This window comes from Zootoca vivipara, chromosome 7, assembly GCF_965207765.1.
Source record: "Zootoca vivipara chromosome 7, rZooViv2.hap1.1, whole genome shotgun sequence".
Lineage (NCBI taxonomy): Eukaryota > Metazoa > Chordata > Lepidosauria > Squamata > Lacertidae > Zootoca > Zootoca vivipara.
In genome coordinates, this window is record NC_142590.1 from 91481058 (window position 1) to 91504740 (window position 23683).

At 48.8% G+C, this 23683-nt stretch overlaps 1 protein-coding gene across 1 annotated transcript in view; it reads right to left on the reverse strand.

The window, feature by feature from the left end:
• ANGPT4 (angiopoietin 4) overlaps positions 1 to 22461 on the reverse strand; it is a 43532-nt gene extending 21071 nt beyond the window's left edge. The window contains exons 1-2 of the mRNA XM_035123928.3: positions 21952 to 22461; positions 419 to 574 (exon numbers count right to left, since the gene is read on the reverse strand). Of these exons, the coding sequence (XP_034979819.1) occupies positions 419 to 574; positions 21952 to 22266 (471 nt within the window). The 5' untranslated portion in view covers positions 22267 to 22461. The remainder of the gene's footprint in view (positions 1 to 418; positions 575 to 21951) is intronic.
• Between the last annotated feature and the right edge of the window lie 1222 nt (positions 22462 to 23683).

Below are 23683 nucleotides of genomic sequence, written 5' to 3' on the forward strand. Positions count from 1 at the left end.
GGGGATTTGAACCTTGGTCTAGTCTGACACTCTAACCACTACACCACACTCCCTCTTTTATCCAGAGCATCTCCTGCTCAACTTATCAACAGCCACGCCAACCAGGTGAGGTGGGAAAAGGCCCACCCATTTGCTTCTATGGAACAGAGTGATTACTTTGGATATGCTAAATGGTGTTTTGAACTTTTTAATATGTTTTTACTGTATTTTCTTTGGGTTTTTTTAAAGTGAAATACTGGTCTATAAATATATTTTATAAACGAATAATACATTCTACTCTCACAGTTACAGGAGTGCAGATTTGGAAGGGACACCAGGGTATCATCTAGACTGACCCCCGAAAGCCCATAACAATTTTTCCCGCATTTCTTCTCTTCTTCAACCCTCTTTCCCCACTAGAAAACCTCGAGCAACCCACCTGAGCCTCCACGTCAGTCAGTTTCCGAGTCTGCTCCGCTGTTTGGTTCAAGAGGTTCGTTCCGATCTCCAGCATTGTGGCCGTCTGGTTTTGCACCACATTCTGCTGGATCTGCACCATTTCCGACTTCATATTCATCTGGATGTAGCTCTCCAGCTAAAGGGGGAGCAGTCAAAATGTTAAGGGCAAACTCCTCAAGACATTTCCTCCCCCTCTGTCTTGCCTTCCTCCAGCCCATTCGACAAAAGGCCCCTTTGCTCGCCGGCCCCAAATTTCCTCCTTCGGAAGGAATAATTGAGAAACTCATTCAGATGAAATAATTGCGCCGTTTGTCTCTAGAGAGGCAACTTGGATTCTCTTGGCTCCGCAATGGTGCCAAATCTGGAGCAGTTCTTGAGAAATATACTGTAACTCAGGGCAATTTGACCGAGATGATGCTCAGGGATGCTTTTTGTGGTCAGGCAAAATCCTGAGCTATCTAGAGGTCGCGACACGTTGTCAGCAAACCTGGATCGCTGCCTCCATGAGAGAGTGGCGGCGGCGGCGGCGGAATCTGCTTTTGGAAAAATTAATCTCCCTGAGAAATGTTGGCTAAGAAAAAACGCTGGATGTTTATGGTGTCCCTGAAATCCCTCTTGTTTTCCAAACTCCCATTTTCTCTTGCAGAAATCCTGCTTCCATCCAACATACAGGTTTCAATGCTGGAGCTGGATAGCTTCTCTGAGAAAATAGGGGCGTAAAGCAGTGGTGGCGAACCTATGACACACGTGTCAGACGTGACACGCAGAGCCCTCACTGCTGGGACACGCCCCATTCGTGCTGTTGTCGTTGTCCCCCCCCCATTTGTTCTCCCGCTCCTCCTACAGCTTGTCTCCGCTGTTGCTGGTAGCCAGAGATTGGTCTTTTAACCCTTTCTGTGCTGGTTTTTTTCTGGCGCTTTGGCAGACTATGATTGGGTGTAACAGCATTCGTTTTTTATCCCGTTCTGTGTTGTTGTTTTTGGTGCTTTGGCAGACTATGTGGGTGCTGCGTGTTAGTTCCAGCAAAGGTATTATTCGTCATTTATTTTTGTTCTCTTCCCCCCCAAAAAAGCACAGCAGCTTTGGGGCACCCCCCCCAAAAAAAGCAAAGCAACTTTTGCACCCCACCAAAAAAACCTCCAAAGGTTAGTAGCTCACCCCAAAAAGCTCAACAACTCTGGGCACTTTGTGATAAATAAGGGTTTTTTGGTTTGGTTAAATAATTAGTTTTTGGTTTATTAAATACATACAGTTATATATTATAATTATACATTTTTGTTATTTAAACTATAAATATCGTGGAATTATGGGGTTTTTCTCGAAGTGACACACCACCCGAGTTACGCTCGGTTTTTTGGTGAATTTTGACACACCAAGCTCAAAAGGTTGCCCATCACTGGCGTAAAGGCATCTGCTCTCCCCGAATTCTCCTCTCCAAAAGCAGATCCTAGATACTAACAGTGATCTTGTTACCTGAGCGTGAATCATTAATGTAGCCCAAACAGCATCACTTGACATACAAGAGGGAGGTGTAAGTAGACTCAGGGGATCCTCGAGGTTTTTTTTAAAAAACAACAACAACAACAACAACACAAAAACTCTTAAAGCCAAAACATGTTAAGGGGAAGAACTCACAAAAACTTCCCAATGAAGACTGAGCATGCTCAGTGAGCACAGAATATCAAGTGTCCATTGGGGGCGGGGCAGGGAATGGAATGGAGTATTCGGGAAACGGGCATGGCTGGCCAGCGGCCTGAACAGGAGCACTCCAGACAGGATTCCCTATAGCAGTCAACAACCTTTTCCCATAGCTGCCAAGTTTTCCCTTTTCTCGCGAGGAAGCCTATTCAGCATAAGGGAAAATCCCTTAAAATAAGGGATAACTTGGCAGCTATGCCTTTTCCAGCCGTGGGCCAGTCCACCATCCCTCTGACCATGTGGTGGGCCGGACTATATTTTGAAAAAAAAAAAACAATGAACAAATTCCTATGCCCACAAATAACCCAGAGATGCATCCTATATAATAATGTCCATGTTGTCCCTGCGTCCAGATGTCCCGTGTGTCCCTGGGTCACTGCGCATGTGCCCCAGGGATACAGGGATTGGACAGCAGAGACTGCGCGCGCGCACTCTCCCCCCACTCTGCCTCCTCCAACCGCCGCTCCCGCCAGGGTGGAGGCCGGCGAAGGCCTCCTCACAACCCTCCCTGGCCGTGAGGAGCGGCGGTTGGAGGAGGCGGGGGGGGGGAGAGTGCGCGCGTCCTTCCTGTCGGCGGCTGGGGGAGAGGAAGGAAGGAGGAGAAAGCGCCGCTTTCTCCTCCTCCGTTCCTGTCCCCCTGCCGCCGACAGCAAGGACGGGTCCCAGGGTTCGGAGAAGCGCTGCGCAAGCGCTTCTCCGAACCCTGGGATGTCTGCTTCCTGTCGGCGGCTGCGGGAGAGGAACGGAGAAGGAGAAAGCAGCGCTTTCTCCTCCTCCGTTCCTGTCCCCCTGCCGCCGACAGCAAGGACGGGTCCCAGGGTTCGGAGAAGCGCTGCGCAAGCGCTTCTCCGAACCCTGGGATGTCTGCTTCCTGTCGGCGGCTGCGGGAGAGGAACGGAGAAGGAGAAAGCAGCGCTTTCTCCTCCTCCGTTCCTGTCCCCCTGCCGCCAACAGCAAGGACGGGTCCCAGGGTTCGGAAAAGCGCTGCGCAAGCGCTTCTCCGAACCCTGGGATATCTGCTTCCTGTCGGCGGCTGCGGGAGAGGAACGGAGAAGGAGAAAGCAGCGCTTTCTCCTCCTCCGTTCCTGTCCCCCTGCCGCCGACAGCAAGGACGGGTCCCAGGGTTCGGAGAAGCGCTGCGCAAGCGCTTCTCCGAACCCTGGGATGTCTGCTTCCTGTCGGCGGCTGCGGGAGAGGAACGGAGAAGGAGAAAGCAGCGCTTTCTCCTCCTCCGTTCCTGTCCCCCTGCCGCCGACAGCAAGGACAGGTCCCAGGGTTCGGAGAAGCGCTGCGCAAGCGCTTCTCCGAACCCCAGGATTCTAGCGCCCGTTATTGAACGGGCTGAAAACCACTAGTTTTAAATAAAAGGACACATTCTACTCATGTAAAAACACGCTGATTCCCAGACTGTCCGTGGGCCGGATTGAGAAGGCGATTGGGCCGCATCCGGCCCACGGGCCTTAGGTTGCCTACCCCTGCCCTATAGCAACTGTGCATTTGTTCTGCGACACACACAATCTTTGCCCCAAAGGCCCTGATCTATTGGATGAAAAGAAGGCAGAAAAGCACCCTCCCCGGCCCCCGCTCAGTGCTTCCTCTCCTGCTTCTGCGACTGGCCGGCCGCTGGGAAAGGTCTGTGCGCATCTCTCCCTTGGGATCCGCCAACACCATTCCGCATGGCTTGGGGACAGGGCAAGAATAAACATGTCATTTCCTCTAAACGCTTCCTGTTCAAAGCCTATAGCTGAAAGAGCTTCAGGGGAGAACCGGCCTTAATCGGATCATTGCTGTGATCAATCCGCTGTAGTTTCAATGGCATTGTTTAAAAGGCTTGCTAACTGAGCAAATCAACTGCTCGATGGACTGCTTGCAGTTGCTGGCCTGGAGCTGAGGACAGTGGAATCCCAGCCACATCAATTCCAGGATGAAAGATGCAGCCCAAACAACAGCTCCAACTGTGCAGTTGGCTAAGGCACTGCATTTACACAGGTCCAATTCCTGTCATCTGTAGAGTTAAACCACTGGGGGGTTGCAGAGGTACGCATCCCCCTAAACATTTTGTGAATCTTTGTACTTTTGTCCATTTGCTGTATTTATTTTTCCCAATTTTGAACTATTAAACGGTGATTTTCTTGAATCAAAATGAGAGTACCCCAAACATCTTTTTTTAGAAAAAAAAAGCACCGAGTTAAACTATGGAACTCCCTGCCACAGGAGACAGTGATGGCCACCAACCTAGTTGGGTTTAAAAGAGGATTAGACAAACTCAGGGAGAAAAAGTCATTTTATTTGTTGTTCTGTATCGTATTTTGCTTATTAGTATTTTATTTCATATGGAGTGTCTTATCTGAGTTGATACAGCAACCGAGAAATCTTGTTGTTCCCGCAAGGGGACAATGACAATAAAGATTTATTCTATTCTATTCTAAAATAGAACTGGAGGAAGAAATGTTTCCAAATGCCAGTTGCTGGAAACCACAAGAAGGGAGAGAGCCTCTTGTGCCCGAATCCTGCTTGTGGCATTTCCTTAAGGCATCTGATTGGCCACTGTGAGAACAGGATGCCGGAGGGCAAATTTTGAAGAAGGGCTGGGTTTCAGTTCCCATTTTGTTTCAGAAAGTGCGGATTAGGTGAGGTTTGCCTTGAAATGTGACATCTAAAAGCTGACCAACAAAGTCCCACTAAACATCTGGGTCTGATCTGGCTGAGGGCAATGAAGTGGCAGCGGCAACAAGGGGCATCTGCAGACCGCAGCGCGAGTTGTCATTGAGAAAAACGGAAAGATGCCTAAAGCTTAGGACGCAGATGAAAGTCAGATGTCCCTTCCTCTTTCTCAAGCCACCAGGGAGATGAGTTTCCCAAAACTGGCCTATTTTTAGGAGAGGTTGTTGGGAATCAAATGCTTGGTTAATTTGATGCATCCCAGGTGCCCCCTGTTTTTGGAAGGACCTGTGGGAGACAGGGAAATGGGGACTTCAGAATACATGCTGTTGAGGTCCCTGAAGCAAGAACGTAGCAGAAAGAGATTCCTACTGCGGAGAAGAAGAGTTTGGATTTGATATCCCGCTTTATCACTACCTAAGGAGTTTCAAAGCGTCTAACAATCTCCTTTTCCCTTCCTCCCCCACAGCAAACACTCTGTGAGGTGAGTGAGGCTGAGAGACTTCAGAGAAGTGTGACTAGCCCAAGGTCACCCGGCAGCGTCTTGTGAAAGAGTGGGGAAGCGAACCCGGTTCACCAGATTACGAGTCCACCGCTCTCACTACACCACACTGAGGGAGCAGGGCTTGAGCTAGGAGTCTCTGGGTGTGAAGGACCAGTTTCCTGCATCACAAGATGCCTGTCATGATCTCAGGCAGGCGAGCAAGCCCCGATAAGAAGTAATGACTCTCCGGCAGTTTTATGTACATTTATTTAAAACAACAGATCCAGAGCACGGCTTCTCGCCTGCTCGCATTGGCGAGAGTTAGTCAGTCTGAATCTCTGCCCCTTTTACAGAAGGAAGGGTGCCAGATTCCCGCCCTTCCCCTCTCGCCCTTCCATTGTCCTCTGACCTTATCCAGTCTCCTAAAACAGGGACTGAGAGGCTGGCCTCCCCCCATCCCACTTCCACTCGACACACTCTCAGTCCTCTGCTTATCTGCTGATTGCCTAGCAACACTCTGGCTGCCTCCTAACTCTCCCACTCCTTGAGAGCGAAGAGTGTCTTCTTCAGGAAGAGGGGGGTCGAATTTACCCCTTCTCGGCTCTGCCAGCCAGCTTTCATCTGCAGAGTTGGCCTCTCTCTCACTTAGCTCAATTTCTGAGTCTGACTCCTTCCCTGCGCTGGGGTGAGCCACGTTCCTGACAATGCCAAGACAAATGCAGGTGGCTTTCAAAGGACTAGGTCCGATCCATGAAGGGTAGGTCGAACTGAGCCCCATAGTAAACCCCAGCACCAAGTTTACCCTCTTCCCCTCCTTCTGCAACACACTTCTGGACACAGCGACTTTGTTAGACAGAATTCTTCTGACGGTTAATTCCCCAGCTTAAGGACATAATAAGAACCTGAAGCATGGAGTACCATAGGTCCATAATAGCTGTTTGTCCTGAACATATGCCCTTCCCTGGATGACCTGGAATATCCCAAGAGAGAAGAGGACAGTCAGTCTGAGCTATGGATAGCCCTCTCAGGAGCCGATGAGCCAGGAGACAGGTCAGTGGACAGAACGGATAAGGCAGGAGTCGGACCAAATGGTAAAGCAGAGCCAGGGGAGAAAGCAGAATAAAGGAAAAGCTTTGTGCCAGAGCAAGGTTTAGCTGGAGAAGGAAGCCCCTCCCTGTCTTTAAAGCACCATTGGTCAACTTTTTTTTTTACTTTTTTTTCAGGACAAAGCAGAGTGAGCTCATTTTCTCTAAAAAGGTTAACTCCTGCAATTCAGCCTCCCACCACAAGGGGCAGTCGCGCAACGATTCCAGCAGTGCCAATATATTTCCATTCTCTATCATCCACCATGGTGATTTAATAATAGGAAACAGACATCTGGATTCAGCCTCGGATGTTGCCTCTTAATGCCGCAATAAACTCCCTTGGAGCCACTTCCCTTATGCGATGATGTGCGCAGATGTTCTGCTGTGGACTGTTGAAAGCTGAGCGCTTAGCAATAGCTTGAGGGTGGACTCCTCAAGAGGTGTTTGGAATGATGGAGGGAAATATTTCAAGCCATCAAATGTGTGGCGTCACCTACACCATCTGCGTGGCACATTAGGAGCCGTTTGTCGAGCAGAGAGTAGTAGGATCTGGAGAGAACATGTCATCGTGAAGCCCCACGGCTCCGGGAGACTTTCCTTTAGTGTCACATCGTTAACCCTCCAATTTTGCCGGGCAGAAGTTTTGTTTATGAAAATGAACAAATTTGAGTACAGGAAACTCAAGCAGAGGTTGGGGGGGGGGTGTCACGGGTAGAGGCTGGGAGGAACACATTACCCCAAATGACATGCCCACCAGCTGCAGTGTGGCTGCTCATTTTCTTGTGGAAAGGGGCATGCCCATTGTTGGTTAAATGGAGCAAAAAATGGAGCAAGTAGAGGCAGCTGACTTGAATTAATCAGGACCGAGTGTGAACTGCTTCTCGTTTGTTGCGAATATTTTTCCAGAATGTTTGCTTGGTGTAAGAGCATAAGAAGGACCAGGCCAGTGGTCCATCTAGACCAGGCATCCCCAAACTTTGGCCCTCCAGATGTTTAGGACTACAATTCCCATCATCCCTGACCACTGGTCCTGTTAGTTAGGGATCATGGGAGGTGTAGGCCAAAACATCTGGAGGGCTGCAGCTTGGGGATGCCTGATCTAGCCCAACCTCCTGCCCTCACATTGACAAACCAGAGGTGGGATTCTCTCCTGGTAGGGAAAGGAAATCTGTTACAGGAAGTTAACTTTATGTCAAGTGAGGCCATTGGTCCATCTAGCATAGTCCTGAAGAGCCCTGCAGGATGAGGCCGTAGCTCCTCTAACCCAGCATCCTGTCCGCACACTGGCCACCCAGTTGACCTGGTGGGAAGCCTGCCAGCAGGACCTGGGCACAGCACCACCTCTCCCCAAAGAATCATAGAAGTGTTGGAAGGTACCCCAAGGGCCATCTAGCCCAACCCCCGGCAATGCAGGCATCACAACTGAAGATTCCCAGCACCGACTGACAGTGGAGGAAGTCCATTGCCATAGCCCCCCCTGAGTTTGTTTCATCCTCTTTGAAAACTATCCAAGGCAAGGATTTTCTCTCCCTCCCCATTTCCCCCGCATCAGGAATTGTCTTACACATCTCTCTCAAATCCCCTCTTACCTTTCTCCCCAAATTAAACATCTACAAGTGTGTTACCTCCACCACATGAAAGAACTTCTCCAGAACTTCTCCAGCTCGATGTTATCCTTTTATATTGGTGAGATGGCCAGAACTTTAAACCGTAATCCATACATGCTCTCACCATAGATTTGAGGGAGGACATTATTTTATGAGTGGTTTTATATTCAAACACCAAAACTGACAGATTTTTCCATCCCCGGGAATAAAACTCAGGGGCCATCAATGCTTTTGCCTGACTCATACTTTGATCACATCATGTGCCAAATCATCCACCCAGGTCGGAGAGCTTTTCTTAGTGTCCCACAGCTGTGGCTTGCAAAAAGCTGTTCTTACCCACTGAATCAGATCTAACAATGAGATCCAATGAGAGATTCTGCTTAGGCGAGTTTCAGTTCTGCTGATAAGAGTGGATATTCACAATGCACATCCTTTGAGCAACGAAAAAAGTTCTTGGTCCCCATGAAATTAATTGGTACACAATACAAACAAAATATGGATTGTGCCAAAGTGTGGCGACAGGATGCTTGCTTTGCATACCAGATGGCACATGTTCAGCCCCTCACTGGTAACTCCAGTTGAGAGACCCATAGGTGCCAAGTCTCCCGTATTCCCCGAGAAATCCCCGTTTTAAAACGGTTTTTTTTTTTGTTTCCCCCGGTTTATTTTGGCATGGCGGCCATTTTGGAATTGGGCGGAGCATGCTCAGAAGTGACTTTTGATGCTGCTCTGCCCAGTTCCAAAATAGCTGCAGTGCGACTTCTGGCACGGCGGCCATTTTGGAACTGGGCAAAGCAGCATCAAAAGTCACTTCTGAGCATGCTCCGCCCAGTTCCAAAATGGCGGCAGTGCTACTTCCGGTCTGCTACTTCCGCCCGGTCCCTTATTTCTCCGACAGCAACTTGGCAGGTATGGAAGACCACAGAGGGCTACTGCCAGTCAGAGAAGACCCTGGCATGGTATCCTATGCTCCCCACCCCCAAGCAGCAATGCACACAGATATTCATTTTTCCCCCCTACTCCCATTGTGAAATTAGTGTGAGCAAAGTCACTTAAATGCCACAAACAGTCCAGGGATAAAAAAAACACCTTGTTAACACTTTATTATGAACAGGTGCCTGATTTGAAGAGAAAGGAACAGAGAAGCTTTGTCTTTCTTAGCTAAGGCCTTGTACATAGCAAGGAGACATTCAACCAAACATACAGAGGAAAATTCCCGTGGAACTACACAGCCAATCAGAACATGTGCTTCTTCAGTGAGGGTCATGCTACTTTGTTTGGTTGCTAACCAACACCTCCACACAGCTCCCTCTCAGCTAGTTGGCTTTCACATTAAGATGATTAACCCTTAAGTTGTATGATCCTTGACTTCCAACAAATAGCTTATTTGCTATTGCAGTTAAGAAGGAACACAATCAGCAAGCGGATTACCATCAGATGTACACCAAAAAGAAAGCCGTGTCTGGATCTACGTGCTGTTGTCGCATGCAGTGTACAATGATTCAGAAGTGAGAGCCTTGCACAGTGTTTTAGAATGGGGAACATGGCGTGCAATTAAGCCAACTGTAGATAATAAGAGGGATAAAATGTGTAATGACAGCTTGGATTGCTTTACAGGAAAGTGACCCAAATAAGTGAGGCCAACATGAGGAAAGACAGAAATAGAGGGTCAGAAGTGAGTGTTTTGTTTGTTTTCTGTCCCTTTAATACATACCCCAGAAGGAACTTGGAGTTCCTTTTCTTGACAAACTTGCTAACTGGATTAGCCTGCTCAAGTCAAGTTTCATTCCAGTGCAATTCAACAGACTGTCCTGATGAATACAAAGAAACAGCCCATAGAGGAGATTAAGCTGCAGATGTAGAAGTCTGCAGAAATTGTATTAATTTGATAGTTGGGTGTTGCTGTGATGCTGCTCTTCGCCGGAGCAAGGCCTGTCTTCACATCCCAGTACCTAGGGATGTAAGGAGACTGTGATTTCCATAGTGTCAAGGTGAGCCTGATGGATCCAGCCAGTGGCCCCTAATCCGGCATCCTGCTTTCACAGTGGCCAGCCAGATGCCTGTGGGAAACATGTAAGCAGGATTCGAACACAAGACCAGACCTCTCCCATCCTGTGGTTTCCAGCAACTGGTATTCATTGCTGCCTCTGACTGTGGCGGCAGAGCATAGCCATTGTGGCTAGCAGCCACCACAATGGTTAGTCCTCTCCTCCATGAATTTGTCTCACCCTCTTTTAAAGCCACCCACATTGGTGGCCATCCCTGCCTCTTGTGGCAAGGAGTTCCATAGTTTAAGTATGCTCTCTGGGAAGACCTATTTCATCTGTCCTGAGTCTTCCAATGCAGCCAATCTGAACCAAACGACGACGTTTCTAAGTCTTTTTAGGGTCTTCAGAATCTGAAATCTCAAGACCGAGGAGGTCTTCTGAGAGCAAATGACCACCGGCCCAAATTGTTGGCCATGCACGACAAGGCCTGCTCCAGCTCACACAGAAACTTTGCTCCTGCTGAACCCAGTGGGATAGGATGTTTCCTGGGGGCAGGAGTAAGTTTTATTGAGAAATCCAAGGCTTTTTCAAAGATCCCCAGGATTAACACAGGAAATGGGGAAAGAGGAAGAATCCAAAAATGGGGGGAATTATGAACCAAATTTGTGTTTTACATGGGAGTTACATTCTGGGGGGATTGTACGTAAAGGCAAAATTGCATATAGCCAGAATGACCCTGGAACTGCAACCCCATAACCACCCCTACCTTTTCGGAGACGGAGCTCCGAGTGGACCAATCCTGTTTTAAAGCCATCCAGGTTGGTGGCCACCCCTGCCTCCAGTGGGAGGGAGTTCCACAGTATGATGTTGTGCTGCTGAAGAAGGGCTTTATTTCATCTGTCTTAAACCTCCCCACATTCAGCTTAATTGCACATCCACCAGCTCAACTTTTAGGAGAGAGGGAGAAGAGCTTTCTTCTCTCCCCTTTCTCCATGCTGTGCAAAATTTTATCAGCTTTTATCATGTCTCCCCTTACTCGCCTTTGCTCCAAACGATAAAGTCTCAAAGGTTCCTGACCCTGAGCATTAGGAACATGCAGAAAAGCAGCACGTTCATTCAGAAAAGTACTCAGTTCTCAGAGGTACAATGTAGTTACTTCCCCTGGCTTTGAGCCAAATTGCTTTCCATCTCCCGGCCTGTTCCTCCTTCCATTGAGACTAATAGTAGCTCTGCAGGAAGCATAGGCGTACCCAGCGCGGGGCAGGGGGGCAGCTGCCCCCTAGAAGCAGGGCCGGCGCAGCCGTGGGCGAGAGCGGCACTGCCGGCAGGGCTGGTGGGCAGAGGCGGAGGCAGAGCACAGCCCGGCGGAGCGCGAGTTTGGCGTTCCCACCCACCGTGTCGTGCCCTCCCTCCAGCTCCCCGTCGCGCCCTCCAGCAAGGCCAAGCGCGGTGGGGAACCAGAGAGCGTGGCAGGAAGCTGGCGGGCGCGGTGCAGCGGGCGGGAACGCCGAACTCACTCTCCGCTGGGCTGTGCTCCGCCTCCCGTCTCTGCCCACCAGCCCCGCCGGCAGTGCCACTCTCGCCCACGGCTGTGCGCTCCGCCGGGGTCCTGGCCATAGTGCACTGGGGGCCCTGGCTGCGTGCTGTCAGCGGAGCTCCGGCACCTCCAATTGCAAAAAGCTTCATGGCGCCTAAGTGAGACCGGAGTCAGTTTCACCTGGGCTCCGTAGCTCCGCCCACGTTCCCACTTTGTGGCCACTCCCCTCCCGTGCCTTGGCCCCGCCCCTTGCCCCCCTAGTTTTGATCCTGGGTATGCCCCTGGCAGGAACTGTAGCTATCTCTTAAAAAGCACTTCAGTGAGTTTGGGGGAGCATAAGGACAGCTTGCTAATTTACTTTCTTTGCATCTTTGGTTGCTTATTGCCAAGCACACAAGACCCTCTGCTCCCCCTCCTCATTTTTCGCTTTCTCCCGCCTGTCCCATGTTTTGCTTTCAACTAAATTTAATCTCTCCCGCAATGCAAAACATCGAGTTCAGAAAGGAACTCGAAGCCCAGCCCCTGTCGCCCTGATTTCTGACAAAGCCAGAATAACAAACTCAAAACCATCAAAAGTGCCAGCGAGGGAACGGGACGGGGTCGTGGGCACAAGCCTTGTTATTTTGGGAACGGCAGGAGTCAGGGCCAATCTGTGCTTTCGTTGTCCCTGGGAAGCTTCCAAAGAGGGCAGGATTTGCTCAAAATGTGCAGCGTAGCAGCAGTTTAAGGGAAAGAGGGAGAGAAATCCAGGGAGGGTGGAGACTCTCTCCTCCAAATACTGTTCTTTCTCTTCCCCTCTTCCACTGAAGGAAGGAATTCTCCACACCATTGCAAAGTTGGCGGCTACCTTTGGTGGAGAGGGCTGGGGGGGGGTGTCCTATAGGGTCTTAAGTTGCCGCCTGTTTATCTTCAAATTAAGAGGTTAGTATGGCAATGGCAGGGGAAAACAGATAGTTTAAGGCTGCCAGACTCCAACAAGCAAACATGATCCAGAATGTGTCCTCAACCAAGGCTCTTGTTTCTTACGGCATCGTTATTCATGGTGTACACACTCGCTTTGTGTGTTTGTGTGTTAGGGGTGGGAGGGAATTCAGTTTTGTTTGCATTTTAATTACAAAGTTGCCTAATTCGCACTCTCGAACCAGTACATGAATACTGAGGGTGCAACTACCCTCTGAAATGGGAATTCCTATTGGAATTTGGCCCTGCAGTTCTCCAACCGGCCAATGTGTACAAAAACACATATATTGGGGGGAAGAGTGCATACGAATGCATATATACGATTGAAGATCACATTATATTTGGAGGAACTGCTTGGAGGAAATGTGCCTATTAGTCAAAATGTGCCTATTAGTTATTTGAAGAAATTCTCACTAAAATGCTGCTGAATTTAAGATTGGAAAAAAATGAGAAACCAGGAGAAATCACAAATGACAGATTCATCCATCGGGGGGGGGGGAACACTCTGCATATACACAAATTATTATTATTATTATTATTATTATTATTATTATTATTATTATTATTGCAGGTAGGTAGCCGTGTTGGTCTGAGTCGAAACAAAATAAAAAAATCCTTCAGTGGCACCTTAAAGACCAACTAAGTTTTTATTTTGGTATGAGCTTTCGTGTGCATGCACACTTCTTCAGATACTTATTATTATTATTATTATTATTATTATTATTATTATTATTATTATTACACTGTCATTTTCCTTCATTTCCCTGGCCTCCACCGGCAGGCATCGTGGCCCGAAGGCAGGCAGAACTTTCCCTTTAACTGTCTGCCCAATATTTTTCTTACATTTTCCAATTCTTTCACAACCCCCTCCTCTCCCTGATGCCCCCCCCCAACATGCCTGAAACAGAGTTGTTTTTTCAGGACCTGAATCCAAAGAAAACAGGTCCCATTAAGTGCTTCCAGCTGGATTTATGAAAAACAGGCCTGCCTTGGAAGAGGAGCATTGTGGCATGGGGGTCATGGGGACACGGGTCTTTTGGAGAGGCGGTGGGGGGGAAGCAGATGCCTCCCCCTTCTCTGAGAAATCATCCAGGTTCCCTGCACAGCCACAATCAGGAAGCCCAGCGCCTCAGCGCTCAGCACGGACCACTTCTCAATTTTAAATGGACAGCGATGCAAACCTAGCCATATCCAGAGACTTTTGGCACACTACAGATTTATTCTCAGCTCGATGCGCCTCTTTAAGTGCCATGCCTTCCCACAAAGAACCCTGGGAGTTGAAGTTTAGTGGGGTTCGCAGAATTCTCCCATGCTCCCCACCAACACCAAATCTGCACACCGATTAACCTCCTAATCCTGGAGTCTTTAGGGGTGAAAATGGCTCAACCAGGTCACTGGGGAGGGGGAGAGTATGCCCATGTTTTCAGGACTTATAGATCTTGCAAAACACAGGATCCAACCCTTTTATCGAATCACTGAGATGTAGAGTTGGAAGGGACCTCAACAATCATCATGTCTAACCTGCAATGCAGGAATGTAAACCAAAAGGTAAAAAAGGTAAAGGACCCCCGGGAAGTTTAAGTCCAGTCAAAGGTGACTCTGGGCTTGCGGCGCTCATTTCGCTTTCAGGCTGAGGGAGCTGGCATTTGTCCACAGACAGCTTTCCGGGTCATGTGGCCAGCAGGACTAAATCGCTTCTGGCGCAACAGGACACCATGACGTAAGCCAGAGCACACGGAAACGCCGTTTACCTTCCCGCCACAGCGGTACCTATTTATCTACTTGCACTTTTTGGCGTGCTTTCAAACTGCTAGGTTGGCAGGAGCTGGGACAGAGCAACGGGAGCTCACTCCGTCACAGGGATTCGAACCGCCAAACTTCAGATCAGCAAGCCCACCCGTGTCAACTAAAGCATCTATGACAAATGGCCATTGAATTTCTATTTAAAAACCTGTAATGAAGGAGATCCTGCCACCTTCCGAGGGAGTCAGTTCACTGTCAAACAGCTCTTACTATAATAAAAATAGTAACAGTCACCACAACAAATGTATAAATTTATTGATATTTTAGTGTGTCCCTTTGGAACTCCCTGCCTATTGATACCACTCAGGCACCTTCCCTGAATTTCTTCCAGTGGCTGTTAAAACATTTTTGTTTGGACAAGCCCCCCCATATATTTAGAAAATTGATGCGAGTTCTAATCTGTTTCCAGTCTACTGTTATTTTAAGTTTCCCGAAGTTTTAAATTTGTGTTCATAATTTTCCTTATTGTCTTATCTGTTTTGTAAACCTCTTTAAGTTCTTTTCTTTTAAAAGCCTTTCAAGCAGCGTAGGAACTTTGTGGAATAAATAAAACAATAAATAGCAACAGCCACCCTCACCTTAGCATTTGCTGAAAATTGCAACGCTGTGAAAATATTACAAAATTTCATTTCGGCGAATCCGGCATTCTCACGCTGCCTGGTTCTGTGCCAGACACGATTCTGTGATTGCAAATCTAATTCAAGGATTTGTGAAATACATGCACTCCTGATTCGGATCTGACCATGCAAAGTGCGCTGAAATCTTTGCATGTCCTATAGCGAAGAGTCTCAACAGTAGGATTTGGCTCTTGCAGAAGAAAGGAGCCAGGGTTGTTCCTGGAGGATCATGCAGTAGTTCCTTGCTGTTCTACCCCTGTGCTCTGTGTACTTTTCATCCTGCAAAGCGTTGCTGGGTCAGCCAGACTTTCCCAGTAGCTGCCTCCGGTGGAGCAGCTGTGTACACAGAAGAGAGCAGCCGGACGTACAGTATCAAGAAGATACTCTTCCAGAGGAACACGGAAAGAGTCCTCAGTTTAGGGAAGCTTTCAATGTTTAATAGATTATTGCATTTTAATGTTCTGTTGGAAGCCGCCGAGAATGGCTGGGAAAACTCAGCCAGATGGCCGGGGTATAAATATATTATTATTATTATTATTATTATTATTATTATTATTATTATTAGGCTACAGATCTTCTAAGAGAGACTATTATTTTCTATCGAGGGACTGCTCAGGGCCAGCTCAGAGCTAAAACAATTCTGATGCTCAGGGCATGGATGCATTTAATTTTTCTGTCTCGCTGCCCAACTTACTAACAGCAACTTCAAGTCCCAACCCAAACTGGTAGGGGCAGTCTTGTATACTTGTTAAGATCACACCACTTTATTTTATCAGTGAGATTAAAGGTAAAGGTAAAGGGACCCCTGACCATTAGGTCCAGTCATGACCGACTCTGGGGTTGCGCGCTCATCTCGCATTATTGGCCGAGGGAGCCGGCGTATAGCTTCCAGGTCATGTGGCCAGCATGACAAAGCCGCTTCTGGCAAACCAGAGCAGCACATGGAAACGCCGTTTACCTTCCTGCTATAGCGGTTCCTATTTATCTACTTGCACTTTGACATGCTTTCGAACTGCTAGGTTGGCAGGAGCTTGGACCAAGCAACGGGAGCTCACCCCGTCACAGGGATTCGAACCACCGACCTTCTGATCAGCAAGCCCTAGGCTCAGTGGTTTAGCCCACAGCGCCACCTGGGTGAGATTAATCAGTGAGATTAACCTGCTCTAAAAAAAGAAAGAAAGAAAAATCCATCCATTACAAAGGTGAGCCTAATTTGGCAGATTTTTGGAGGGTGTGTGTGCAGGTAAAATAAGTTACATTATTTTTAAGATGAGATCCAAACTGGCTGGTTTTAGAGGTGGCCAAAAGATGCAATGTCAGAACATTGTAAAAAAAAAAAAAAAGCCCGGCTAGTGGATCGGGCCAATGGCCCATCTGGTCCAGCCTCCTGTTCTCACAGTGGCTGAACAGTTGCCTATTATGGGAAACCAGCAAGCAGGATCCAAGCACAAGAGCCCTCTCCCCTCCTGTGGTTTCCAGGAACTGGTATTCAGAAGCATGGCTGCCTCCTGACTGTGAAGGAATGGCATCGCCATTGTGTCTAAGAGCCACCGATAGCCCTCTCCTCCTCCTCTGTTGTTGTTGTTGTTTAGTCGTTTAGTCGTGTCCGACTCTTCGTGACCCCATGGACCAGAGCACGCCAGGCACTCCGGTCTTCCACTGCCTCCCGCAGTTTGGTCAAACTCATGTTCGTAGCTTCGAGAACACTGTCCAACCATCTCGTCCTCTGTCGTCCCCTTCTCCTAGTGCCCTCCATCTTTCCCAACATCAAGGTCTTTTCCAAGGATTCTTCTCTTCTCATGAGGTGGCCAAAGTCTTGGAGCCTCAGCTTCAGGATCTGTCCTTCCAGTGAGCACTCAGGGCTGATTTCCTTCAGAATGGATAGGTTTGATCTTCTTGCAGTCCATGGGACTCTCAAGAGTCTCCTCCAGCACCATAATTCAAAAGCATCCATTCTTCAGTGATCAGCCTTCTTTATGGTCCAGCTCTCACTTCCATACATCACTACTGGGAAAACCATAGCTTTAACTATACGGACCTTTGTCGGCAAGGTCCGTATAGTTAATCCTCTAATCCTCTTTTAAAGCCATCTAGGTTGGTGGCCCTCGCTGCCTCCTGTGGGAGGGAGTTCCACAGTTTAACTCTGGGCAGCGTAAATAAGTGCTTCCTTTTACGTGTTCAGAATCTTCCAACATTCGGCTTTATGGATGAATTCTAGTGTCATAAGGGAGGGAGGAAAACTTTTCTGTATCAAACATATGTTGCAACAGGAGCGGGAAACCTGATTTGGAAAATTCATATAAATAATTGCAGAAAACTTTTCTCCATCGATTTTCTCCACCCCACACATAATTTCATAAACATCCATTTGATTTGATTTCCACAGGCTGCTGATTAACTCCTGGCATCAAGAGGCAGAGTTGGTTCCCCTCTGAAAGTCCGCCTATATTTGCATCTTTGCATATAAACCAGCAAATTTTACGCATATCCCTATGCCGGGACTGTACCCCGGGCCATTTAAGCAGTGCAACGCATCCTGCTCAGAATCTCCATTTCAAAGTGACCGTGGTGGGAAGCAGACTGGGGAGCGGGGGCTCGCAAGCATCACTCCCCCTGCAACCCCCCCATTCCATTTCTCACGAGAAGAAGGTCCAGAGATTCCTCGCCCTTTGCTAGGGAAACTCAGTTCCTTCCAGTCGTCCTCCGGATGCTATGGGACACTCTCTGGTCCCAACCCAATCAGGGATGGAGTTATTTGCAGGTCTGACGCAAGCAGCTGGAGCTTAGATGACAGACAAGAGGTCCAGTGGCCCTCAAGAGGGAAGATGACTTTTCTCCTCGCCATGGCTGTCTCCTATTTCGGAGGGAGTCAGCTGCCAATAAAATAGTGGGGAGGAGGGAGAGGAGAGCTGCCCCCCCCCATAGATATTCCTAGCTCCTTCTCTGAATCCATCAGCTTACCTCCTTCCACTTCATATCTATATCTATCTATCTATCTATCTCTCTCTCTCTCTCTCTCTATCTATCTATCTATCTATCTATCTATCTATCTATCATCTATCTGTCTATCTATCTATCTATCTATCTATCTATCATCTATCTATCTATCTCTATTAATGTCAAGGTTGTGTCTCCAGTTCTTTACTTCCACTCTCATGAGAAAAAAATAATGTGCAGGCCAATTGCTGGGAGAGAAATCAACTTATCCCCACCTCCCAATGCTCTTCTGGCCAATGACTGCAAAGGGCCAGGCTGACAGACAAGCATCTAACACATCTTTTGTCAAAAATTGCCTTAACACTCCATGGTTCTCACACTTTTTCTCTAGGCAACACTTTCAAGATCAAAATTCGCTCGCGCCACACCAAATTTTTTTATTGGTAAGAAATGTGTTGGGAAACAAAAATAAACAACTCCTAGCATTCATGACACAGAACGTGACTGCTTTATAATATGATCACGGGCATAGCTGCCAAGTTTTCGCTTTTCTCGTGAGGAAGCCTATTCAGCATAAGGGAAAATCCCTGTAAAAAAGGGATAACTTGGCAGCTATGATCACGGGACATGCAGAAAGTGTAGAATGATGCAGCTACGTAAGACAAAATGTATCACTCCCAAAATATAATCATAAGTACCTTAGCTGTGTATAAAAACACAGTAAGAGGAAGGAGTTCACTTTTGCAACTAAAAGATATACTTTGATACTATGCCATACTACACTGAAATGTTTAGATGTTTCTTTGATGGTCCTCGAATCTTCCTGCCACACTTGCCAGCCTCTCCTGTCACATCAGTGTGCCACGTCACACCCTTTGAGAACCACTGCTGTAACACACACACACACACACACACACACACACACACACACACACACACACACTCTGTGATTCCTACATTGCAGGGGGCTGGACTAGATGACTTTTGGGGTCCCTACCAACTACATTTCTATTATTCTTTTATGTTGTGAACCACCCTGAGATCTGCAGATGAAAGGTGGTATGCAAATGTAATTAATTTAATAATAATAATAATAATAATAATAATAATAGATATGATTCTATGATTCTATATTAAATCTTTGGTATCTGAGTTTTCAGTTCTTTGACATTGCCTGACCTTGTCTGTGCAGAGTCCACCCCCTCACCCGCTGCCCTTGCACATCAGCACATATAAATTGTTGCCTCCAAGCCTGCGAAAATCCCCCCCCCCCGGGAGCTGAGTTTAGATGAGCCCCAGAAGCGAGTTCCGGTAGCAAGATGAACCAGAGGACACTGGGAAACCACATCCCCCCTGACCCTCCTCAAGTCCCAGAGGTAGGATTAGTGATGACTGGTGTGTGTGTGTGTGTGTGTGTGTGTGTGTGTGTGTGTGTGTGTGTAGAGGGACTGGTCATCGCGGGGGTGGGGGGAAGAACCATGTGATATCCAATATTCACACACCCCGTCTCTTTCAGGCAGGCTATGAGTGAGTGCTCAGCGGGAGAGGAAGGCACTCTGTGCATGTTCAGTGGCATCACTCCATCCAAAAATTAGTTCTCTAGCCTTCTCCCTCATAGGCTTTAAATATTTCCAGATCTTTACTATTTGATTCCAGCAACTTTTATCTCATTTTGTTCTTCCGTTTCTCTTTACATTCCCTCTCTCCAAAATGACAGCAACAGGGTTCTCTCTCTCTCTCTCTCTCTCTCTCTCTCTCTCTCTCTCTCTCTCTCTCTCTCCCTCTCCCTCTCCCTCTCCCTCTCCCTCTCCCTCTCTCTCTCCATCCCCACACGCTGCAGTTCCCAAACTCTGTCATATTTCTGTGCGACCGAGAAACAGAACCGAAGGCGGGGCTATGCCTATGAGGAGGTGTGGCCATGCAAATAGGAGCATGCTTAATTCTTAACGCCTGGAGTGAGAAGCAGAAGAAGAAAACCAATGTCCCTGGCTGCACTTTCCCCCTATATGAATGAAATCTCCATTCTCATGGGCGCACAAGGCGCTTCTGCATCTGGGAACATTGCTGTGGCAAAGAGAGAGAAAAACATGCCCCATATCCCTGACACCGGATTACCTCTGAGAAAAAGAGAATCTGAGAATCGTAGAGTTGGAAGGGACCCCCCAGGGTCATCTAGTCCAACCCCCTGCAATGCAGGAATCTCAACTAAATCATGCATGGCAGATGGCCACCCAGCCTCTGCGTAAAAAGCTGCAATGAATGTCCATTCCACTGTTGGACAGATCTCACTGCCGGAAAATTTCTCCTCACGTTTAGCTGGAATCTCCTTTCTTGCAGTTTGAATCCATTGGTTCGGACATGGCCCTGACTGGCCTGGATCCTGTGGAATTGGCATGTGGAGGGTGTAGTATGTGTGAGAAGCTGCCTTATACAGAGTCAGACCCTTGGTCCACCGAGTTCAGTATTGCCTACACTGACTGGCAGCAGCTCTTCAAGGCTTCGGATAAGGATCTCTCCAGGCCCTGGCTGAAGATGCCTGATCTATGACCCTTCCCCTTTCTCTAGAGCAGGCATAGACAACCTCGGCTCTCCAGATGTTTTGGGACTACAACTCCCATCATCCCTGACCACTGTTCCTCTTAGCTAGGGATGGTAGGAGTTGTAGTTCCAAAACATCTGGCGAGCTGAGGTTGCCTATGCCTGCTCTATAGCAGGCATCCCCAAACTTCGGCCCTCCAGATGTTTTGGACTACAATTCCCATCATCCCTGACCACTGGTCCTCTTAGCTAGGGATCATGGGAGTTGTAGGCCAAAAATCTGGAGGGCCGCAGTTTGGGGATGCCTGCACTATAGCATGCAGAGGTGTGCTGGGCTGCCTTGTCATGCGCAAGACTGAGTTGGCTCAGTCGGTAGAGCATGAGACTCTTAATCTCAGGGCTGTGGGTTCAAGCCCCACATTGGGGAAAAGCTTCCTGCATTGCAGGGGGTTGGATTAGATGACTCTCGTGGTCTTTTCCAACTCTGTGAGTCTATGATTCTTCTATGCAGCGCTATTTTTCTAGGGAAAGGGGGCCAGAATGCCCTCTTCCTTCTCTTGGAAAGGCTATGGGGCCCACCTGAGAGGTGCAGGAACCGGCGGGTTCTGGCTGGAAAAAAGCCCTCCTATGATACTTCTAAGGCCCTCCACCCATCAAAATGATGGCCATTTTTGCTGCTGATCAGGGTAATATCTCCACCAAGCCCTCCTCTCTCGCACCTGGGTTTTTGTGCTTGCTGGGTGTTCCTTCTGAGCAAGAAAAACTGTTTGCACTGCACACATGCACTGAAATTCCAGCGAGTTAAAATGAAGTGGGTGCTTCTTTCCAGGGGCAGAGCTAGGGGGGGCATAGGGGGTGATCCACTCTGGGAGGGGGTGACAGTTGGCGCCCCACCCAGCGACTCCCAAGGCCCTCCAGCCTCCCAGTAAAAAGCCCGCTCGGCACAGTGCGCTGCGCCAGTGGGCTATCTACCTGGAGCCTGGACGCTCCGTTTACGCTCCGTTTATAAGTCGCGGGGGGCGCGATCCCCCTCTACATTGTACGCATACATCATTACGTAGCGACACATGCGGTGTTACATAGTGATGCATGGCAATTTGCCGCCCCGGGTGTCGCGGCGGCTCGCTACGCCACTGCTTTTTTCTCCAGAGGTTGACAAGCCCACCTGTATTTCCATGGCCTGGAAGTAAGGAAGGAGCTTCCTTGGGTGCCTGTATTTGCTTCTTACTTAGGATCACAGAATTGTAGAGTTGGAAGGGACCCCCAAGGCCAACCCAACCCCCAGCAATACAGGAATCGCAGCTAACGAATTGCAAGCCTCCTCAAAAGTTCGAACAACCTCTTCATTCATTTCACAAGCGGAAAACCCTTTTGCCCCAGAACCTTTTATGCGATACTAGGCCTCGCTGATCCCTATAACTGCAGGGTGAGTGTGCAAGAGCTCCTGAGCATGTGCAGAGCGTCTTTGGCCGTTGAGCCAAAGGCTGACGTCTAAGCTCAAGCATGGGTAGGCTTGATCCATGGCATCTCTCCCCGTTTGTGGCTTCCATCCTCCACCCTCTCCCCACCCCACCAGAAGACCCTTCCCTCCCCCTTACCTTCAGCAGCCACTGGGTGTTGTTCTCCAAGACCCTCTCCAACTGCTGGACCCGTTGGGTGGACTGGTCATCGCTCCACAGCAAAGGGGAGTCCCGCTGCAGCGTGTTGACATTGAAGGTCTCCCCAGGGTGCTGGCAGGGTGGGGGGTCGGCCTCTGGCAGGACGAAGGTGTAACTGCAGCGCCCGTTCTGAACCCGGTGCGACCTCCTGCGGATGCCCCCCTCGGCTGCCCTCCGCTGGCTGCCCACTGCCCAGGAAGCCGCGACCACCAAGAGACCCAAGGCCCCAACATGGAGATTTGCAACCGTCCACATGGCTGAGCATGGAGGGGGTGGGTCTCACCAAGTCCCAGCTCACCCACCACCCTCCGCACTGCTCCAGGACCCAGTTGGTATTCTCAGGGCAGAGGCTGCTGGTCAGAACTCCCTCGGGTACTGGTTCTAGAGACCCAGCTGGGGTGAAGCCTCTGAAAGGCTCTGCCTGTTCCTCAACACACACTGAAACCCTCCAAACTTGGGACTTCCTCTCACCCTGCCCCTCCTCCTCCTCTTCCCATTTTAACATTCTCCACCCCACCCCCTCCAAGTCTTTCTTTTATCATTATGCTGGCTCCAGTAACAATATTGGCCGGCCGGCCATTTTTTAATTTTTTTAAAAACAGAAGTTTGATACTTTTCCCCCCTCCTTCGTCTTCCTACCCCACTGCAGGAGCTCAAGTTTCAGAAATGGGAGGTTTCTGAATACACATAACCAAGACAACGGCTCTCTCCAGAGCTTTGCGCAGATCTCAGCAATGCTCCGTGGTTTGGTTTGCATCCTGTCTGCTCTCTAACGTTTTATATCGATAGGCCAAAGGGCAAGGCAGGCACCAGGACTGAGGGGGCAAGCCACACTGCCATGGACCTGGCAGAGAAGCTGTGGCATTGTATCTGAAGTTTGTCACAGATGTGTTGCTCTGTTCTCCGTCCCCTGTTGGAGGCAAGTTCCTTGGGAAGCGCAAAGTTTAACTGTGGAACTCACTGCCACAGGAGGCAGTGATGGCCACCAACTTTAAAACAGGAGTGGGAAACTGCATGGAGGAAGAAAGGGCCAACAGCTGGAGGCAGCAGTGCTTCTGAATGCCAGCTGCTGCAAACCACAGGAGTTGCTCTTGGGTTCGAATCATAGAATCATAGAGTTGGAAGAGACCACAAGGGCCATCCAGTCCAACCCCCTGCCGAGCAGGAAACACCACCAAAGCATTCTTGACATATGCCTGTCAAGCCTCTGCTTAAAGACCTCCAAAGAAGGAGACTCCACCACACTCCTTGGCAGCAAATTCCACTGCCGAACAGCTCTTACTGTCAGGAAGTTCTTCCTGGGGGACGGAGAATCCTGCTTGCAGGTTCCCCACAGGCATCTGGTTGGCCACTGTGAGAACAGGATTCTAGATGGGCCAGTGGCCTGATCCAGCAGACTTTTCTTATATTCTTGCACCATCCAGCAGCCAAAGAAGTGTGCCGCTTCTTTGGGATCTGCCAGGGTGCCCTGCCCCAAAGGTTTTTTTTTTTAATATTTGCTTCCTGACTCTTGGTGGGAGCTCTTTGTCCAAAGCCTGATCCTGACACCTGCCAATCCAAGTGTTTGGAAAGAGAGAGGCATCGGAGAAGGCAAGGCACACCCAGTCTCCTGTCGCTGTGGGTTGGCCTGAAGAAACAGCATTTTGAAAGAGATAGGAGGAAGACCAGGAAT